Source organism: Halyomorpha halys, unplaced genomic scaffold (genome assembly GCF_000696795.3).
Source record: "Halyomorpha halys isolate HHAL.00 unplaced genomic scaffold, Hhal_1.1 Scaffold223.1, whole genome shotgun sequence".
NCBI lineage: Eukaryota > Metazoa > Arthropoda > Insecta > Hemiptera > Pentatomidae > Halyomorpha > Halyomorpha halys.
In genome coordinates, this window is record NW_027115445.1 from 1,371,426 (window position 1) to 1,378,580 (window position 7,155).

At 29.7% G+C, this 7,155-nt stretch overlaps 1 protein-coding gene across 1 annotated transcript; it reads left to right on the plus strand.

Annotated features, from left to right (window-relative positions):
- Positions 1-825: 825 nt before the first annotated feature.
- On the plus strand, positions 826-6,725 carry PCID2 (PCI domain-containing protein 2; the record flags this gene model as incomplete). The annotated part of the gene is given in 8 exon segments (XM_014419162.3): positions 826-867; positions 963-1,084; positions 1,234-1,509; positions 1,717-1,934; positions 2,955-3,055; positions 3,176-3,249; positions 5,840-5,965; positions 6,128-6,725. Coding segments are annotated over 8 exon segments (1,173 nt in total), but the record flags the coding sequence as incomplete, so codon positions are not given.
- Between the last annotated feature and the right edge of the window lie 430 nt (positions 6,726-7,155).

Sequence of the window (7,155 nt, forward strand, 5' to 3'; positions counted from 1 at the left end):
ATATTATATATAAAAATAATATATTTTTAATTTAGTATAAATTTATACTGCTTAAGTTATTACACATTTTTTAATATTTATCATGTCAGATTTAGTCCCTCTGTTTAATTTTCCCGACTTTATTTATTTTTGCTGATGAGCATTTACAAAATTCTTTATTATGCTTTTATGTCATGTTTTGACTATTATGTGATTTCATGATTCTATGTACTCTAATGACTGAATTCCCACATGATAAAAACTTATATATATATATATCAGCATTAATTAATTTTTGTATAAAGAAAGTCAAATCAAATATATTTGGTAAACATACTCTCAAAAATTAAAAAAATATTAAAGATTCTACAAAATCAGAGTTTTGGCACTGGTGTCATTGACAAGTCAGTTATTAATTTGAGACCGATATCAATTAATATATAATTTCGTTTCAACTTTGTCACTCTCTGAAACACATAATTATTTCATGTTTTATCTCGCCTCTCGCATTAACTAGTCGAATGATTAATTTTGAATATGGACATGAATAAATAATTTTGGTTTATTTGTGTTTTTTTGCTGACTACACTTTTTTTCTGATCATCTCCTCCAATTATTAATCTGCGTTAAACTATCCACACCTTATTAGCTTTAACTGTTCTTATTCTGCTATTGTAATATGTTCCCTTAAGCTCTTCAGCTCAAGTTTCAACTTCAACTGATTTACACTTGTCTTTTAATATAACTTTGGTCAGTCTTTCTGTATAGAATCATTAATAATCAAATTAGATTTACATTCAAAATTGTATTTATTTTTTTATGAGTCAAATGTTTATTATTTTACAGGTGAATAACTATTGGAACAGGAAAAATGGCACAATGCTAGCGGTAATTTTTTTTCTTTATTGTTGGTGCTGTCTACTAAGATGATTTAATTTTATCAGGATAAATTATTACAAGCATTATCATTTTTTTTTCTACAGGAATGGCTATCACTAAGACACCCTCATGCTTATAATAAAAATATATGGACCTCTAAACCTGAAAATTCTATACCCTCCTACATCGATGATTATCTCAGCGAACTTATATGCGCCCATATTAGGTATATTTTTGCAATTATTTGTAGTAGTTGTGTCCTGTATTATTTGATATGGTGAACTCAAAATTCCTTTTTCATAATTGGCTGGTATTATTTTTTTATTTTGGCATGATTTACTTTTGGTTAATTAAACTCAATTTTCTTGTTTTCAGGTGCATTCATGCAATATCAGAAGGAGATGCAGCACTGGCTTATAATGAACAAAGCAATACTGTTCAAATTTTCATTAGAATATTTCAATACTACAAAGAAGAAAATTGGCTTCTTCCTGTAATGAATACAGTATGCCTAGAATTAAGGCTTATTGCAGGAAAAGTTGAATCTTTGCCAGTTAAAGGTAGCCATAACAGTGCTATAAAACCTCGTGAAGCTCTGGAAAAGGCTGCAGAAACGTTGATGACATGTTTTAGAATTTGCTCCTCTGATAAGTAAAGACATATTAATGCTTAGTGTTAATATCAATTAATTCTTATAGGAAGATAATACTTTGTTATTCAGATGTAATTCATAGTTATAGATTTATTTCATTAGTTTATCAATCACTAGCTATCAAATTCCTTCTTCTTACTTTCTAAATTTATCATTAACCCATATTTAATATCCAATATAATTAATTATGATTTTATTTATTTTAGTCGTTCATCCGAACAAGATACTAAAAGATGGGGTATGCTATCACTTGTTAATCAGTTATTTAAATTATACTTCAGGATTAATAAGCTACATTTAATGAAACCGTTAATTAGAGCTATAGATTCTTCCCCGCTTAAGGAAAAATTTCCTCTTAGTCAACAAGTTACTTATCGATATTATGTTGGAAGGAAGGCCATGTTTGACAGTGACTATAATTCAGGTAACTACTAGACTTCATTATGAATAGCTTTTTTCTCATGAGATTTGTTTTTTCAGTTTATCTTGTCTTATTGAATTAGTACATATATATATATCACCTGAATGGATTTGCATGGACCTCTGGTATCCCACCTATAGAGTTCTTGAAACAGCAGAACATGCGATAGTAGATTGCACCATCATGGAAAGATACCAATATGGGTTGATGAGAAAGACCGGGATCTTTCCCTTCGCAGAGTCATAGTTCCCTTGTCTGATGGAAGAGGAGAACTATTCCTTCTTGTGGGAATTTATCTTTGAGTGGAAGGAGATGAGCCATGTAGCACACTTTATGTTGGACTTGACCATTCAGCATCGATGATCCACCTAGAGAAGGAGAAACAGACTGGGACCACTCAATAAAGAGGCACAATTATTGATACTGGGGGGAGGGGAAGAGGGTTCTACAGGGTACTACCCTATTCTAACACCATGGTGGATTGTCTAGTTTATCCCGTCGTGGAATCAGATTAGAACCATCGCTACTGCAGTTACTAGGTTGCAAAGACCTATGCTTTACTTCCTGAGCTACAGACAGCCCCAAAGATTTCAGAAATATGAACATCAGAAGCATACCTTGTGATATCAGCATCAATCCTTTATATCTTGTTTTCTGTGGCTCCAGAAGTTCCCACCATTGGGTTTGGTAACCCTATGTCATAAAATTATGTTAAAAATAAGTTGGGTGCTAATTTATATGTAAGATTTGCCTCTGGACTAAGCCTAACTTAACCGCCCTGGAGTAAAATATCTTCAAAAATAGTTAACCCTCTTACAAAACTAGAACTGACAATACTGTTTTCGGTAGCAAAATAGTTAATGTTTGGATTAGGATGGATGCATTATATGGTAGGGAGATCTGTTTAATGATTTCTTGATAGAATTAGTATTTTTTTTTTCACATTATTTGCTTACTGATTATAAAAATTCTTATAACATGTATTGTTTAATTACTATCTTATATTAATTTTTTTTCTTTTAGCGAATGAAAATTTGACATTTGCCTTTCAGTCATGTCATAAGATGTCCAAGAAGAATAAACGTTTGATTTTAATATATTTGGTTCCACTTAAAATCTTATTGGTAATGCATTTGTATTTTATTTATTTGTTATGTTAATACTTTTTAATTATGTCTTAAAGATTAAATAATCATTTACAGGTCATTATTTCACTATTTCATGTAGATTTTTTTTATTTTTAGGGCTACTTACCAAAAAGAAGTTTATTAGAAAAATATGATTTGCTTCAGCTGTGGGAAGTTGGTGAAGCAGTGAGGTATGATATTCTTGGTATTGATTGGTTTGTTATAAGTTGAATGTGTATTTCAATTGAATGAATGTAGTTGTAGTTACTTATCATATTGTTTAGGAATTTTAAAGAGATTGGTAATGTAAAAGAATTTTAAAATAAATAAATTAACTAGTTTTGTGATTAGTTATATAATGTTTGTCCATTATACCACAAGGTCCATTATTATAACATTATTTTGTATCGGTGTTTCTTTAGCTTTGGTTTTATTTATTACATTACAGTTTGTTGTAATTTGTTTGTTAGCTTTTTTTTCTTCCCATTCTAGTGGCCAAGTCTGGGAATAAAATCAGTATTATTGAGATCCTCCATGTTGCCAAACAGCTTGGTTAACCAAGTTAATCAGTTCAGACCATCTCTACTTTTGTTGTTCCTATATGGCTATGCATGTTTAAAGAATGTGTTCTGTAGTCTGCTCACCTCTTCCACATTCACACAGAGAAGGTTGACCAATTTCAAATTATTTGTAGGGGTGTGATCTGAGTTGATTCAGCTAAGCTGGGAAATAAAAAGGTGTTCCTTCTTTGAAAGTAAGTAATATGGATCCTTGGGTTTAAAGTCTGGATGTTGATTGTGCCACTTCTGCTGAATCGCTGCTTTATTGATGGTTTTAGCTTTCTCTAGTCTAGGTAAAACATTCCGAGTTGTACTCATATGTAACAGTGTTGTTCCGAGATGTAACAGTGTATCCACTGCAGTGTATCTTGTTCATAGATAGTGGTGAGACGTTCCAAGTCAGTGGCAAGCATTGTCAGCTCCAATTTTCATTTGGATTTTAGGCTCATGAGAACCAAACCTGCATCAGTTAAAAATAAAATTTTTAATTTCCAAGGCCTCTTGAGGTTCATTAAAATTCAGGTTGCATTCAGTAATGTCTCTTGCTTAAACTTAACCTCAACTTTAATTCTTTATTAAACTTAATAGTTTATTAAGTTGAATCCTGTGGCTATCGTTTTCTCTAATGCATTGCCATTTGGAAAATCCATGTGTATACTTCCATCTTCATTCCTAATCTTATAATTAGCTAGTTATACCTATAATGAAAATTTGACATTAGTGTTATTCAAAGTTTGATTTTAATATGTTTGGATCCACTTAAAATATTATTGATAATGAATTTTTTTTCTTATATTTTTGTGTTAATATGTCTTAAAAACAAATAATCATTACACGTTAGATCATTACAGGTCACTTAAAACTAACTATAACTGCTAATTAAATTGATCCTAAATTTGCAAGGCTTTATCAGCCTGATAGAAATCTTATCCTGGAATAGTCTACATTATTATGTCATCTTAGCAATGTCAGCAGTAATTAGTTCATTAATTAATAGCAAAAATAATTAGAGGGAATCTTACGTTCCAGTCCCACCCTCCAATATCCCATGAGCTTCCCTTATCTTAGCGTAGAAAACATTTACTTATGTCGAATAGAATAGTCTTTGAAAAAATTTACTTACATTAAGCTAACTTTTTTTCTTAATTGGCAAAACTAAGAATTGGCATGGCTAATCATTCTTAATTATTTAGGGAAGGCTACACCAAATCCTATTTTTGGTGACTATAGAATATAGTTCAATATAAGTACATTTTTTCAAAGACTGCTTTACTCGCTATTAGTCACTATGTTCAATGTGAGATAAGAGGGGCTCTACTATGGGCTATGGTAGGCGGAGCAGGTAAAGTAAAGGCTGTCCTAGGAGAGGGTGGATCAATGGGCGATTCCTAGTTTTGGTGACCAGGATTTTTTGGTATGGATGCCTTTTGGTACAGGTTGGATTTTTATGCAATGACAGCTCTGAACATGATAAAAATGGAATATATAATTTAGAAAACTTATAACTGGAAATCCTAACAATCATTTTGACATCTATACGGGTATATGTCTACCTGTATCTAATCTATCTAAATATACCTTATTAAGAAGTCCTGTGAATTGTTTTTTGTTTCCTCTTAATTTCATACCAGAGATTGATCATCAAACAATAATACTCACATATATTATGAGTTAAAATTCTCAAAGTCCTTTATTTTCGAGAATGAGTGAAGCCACAATGGAGGACTAACATATTAGATTATTTAGCATAATACACAACATACCTTCACTAAAATTGAATATATAACTATAAGCCATTTAAATTTAGCTTTTTTGAAGACTCTAAGTAAATTTTACCCTTATAGATATCAGTTAGCATTTCTCTTTGGTTATTCCTACTATTAGTTAATTTTTGTTATCTTCATCATCTTTATCTTTATTCATTTTTATGGTTTCAATTTTTTGATTTGTTTAATTTATAACAATGTAGCTTTTAGTGTTACACTTGCAACATTACACAGGTTTACACTGATCTCACTTGATAGATATTTCTGCCCAGATACCTGTATTTTATATAGGTATATATTTTTTTGTATATGTGTTTATTTTTTTTTATTTGGCTGACCCTTTTTAATATTGTTTAATTACAATGAATGAAAATTAATATGAATTTATATTAAACCTGTTTAAAAATTATTTATACATTAACATTTTAAAAACAATTGATTGTATTTATTTTTAGGTGTGGAAATTCAAGTAGGTTGACTGATGCCATTGAAGTACATCAAGAATTTTTTATTAAAACTGGTATCTATCTCATCTTGGAACGTTTAAGGCTAGTTACGTACCGAAATCTTTTCAAAAAAGTGTAAGTTCTTGTTATCATTGTTATAGCCTCTAAAAATAAACTTCCCTAATAATAAGGATAGTAATTTTTTTAAATTGTTTTTTACTATACATACTTTTTCTTAATTAAACTAAAATATAATGAATTAATTTTTAAAAAATCTAATCTCATTCATTTCATTAGGTTTTTAATAACCAAGAACAGTGTGGTGCAGCTTGAAGACTTATTGACTGCTCTGAGGTTTTCGGAGAGTCCAGACATAGAATTAGAAGAAGCTAATTGTATTCTTGCTAACTTAATACATCAGGGAAAAGTTAAAGGTTATATATCCCATTCCCATCAGAAAGTTGTATTCAGCAAAACTGATGCTTTTCCAAAACTCAGTTCTCTTACTTAATAATCTACCTGTTAGTGTTTTATTAGATGAGACTGAATTGAAATGTACATTTTATAATGTTTGTTTTTAATTTCATAATCATAGTAATATATATGATTTTCTTAATTAATAATTATCGAATTATGTTTTCAGTAATATATTTTTGATACATTACTGTTTGTACTAAATTTAAGAAAATTAATATTAAGATAAATTATATATTTAATTTTTTTCAACATTTTATTTAAGAAAAATATTCTTCTTTTATTTTAAGATACAAAAACAGTTCATTGCAGACTTTATCTTATTGTTATTTACTCATGATCATTTTATTCTATAGAGTTTGGCTCATTTTTGTCAATTTTTATTAATGAAAATCAGAATAAAAAAATCGTATCTCTCTCACTTGAAAATTCTTTTGCCAGTATAATTTTCTGAATAATAAAATTTTTCATTATCAAACTTGTCAAGAGGTTTTCCTCAAAAGAATTATGGGGACATGACTACGATTTTTTCTATATTAGTTATGGTTTGCCATGGATTCTCTTAATATTATGAGGATAAATGAGTAGCTATTTAGAACAGAGAATTAAAGAATCTAGGAAAGATGGGTAGGGTACGCCTTATAAACCCAAAAATTGAAGGCACTACTATACATAGAAGGAGGGTGTAGAGTCATTTCAATGTATTGGTATTCTATATCTTTACTAGAGGATTTAATTTGGGAAGTAGGGTGCTTCATTTTTATTGCATACACAATTACCTAAAGTTGAGGAATTAAAATAAAATTGAACACAATATAGTATGTAGATATTATTATTAGATTGTCAGATAG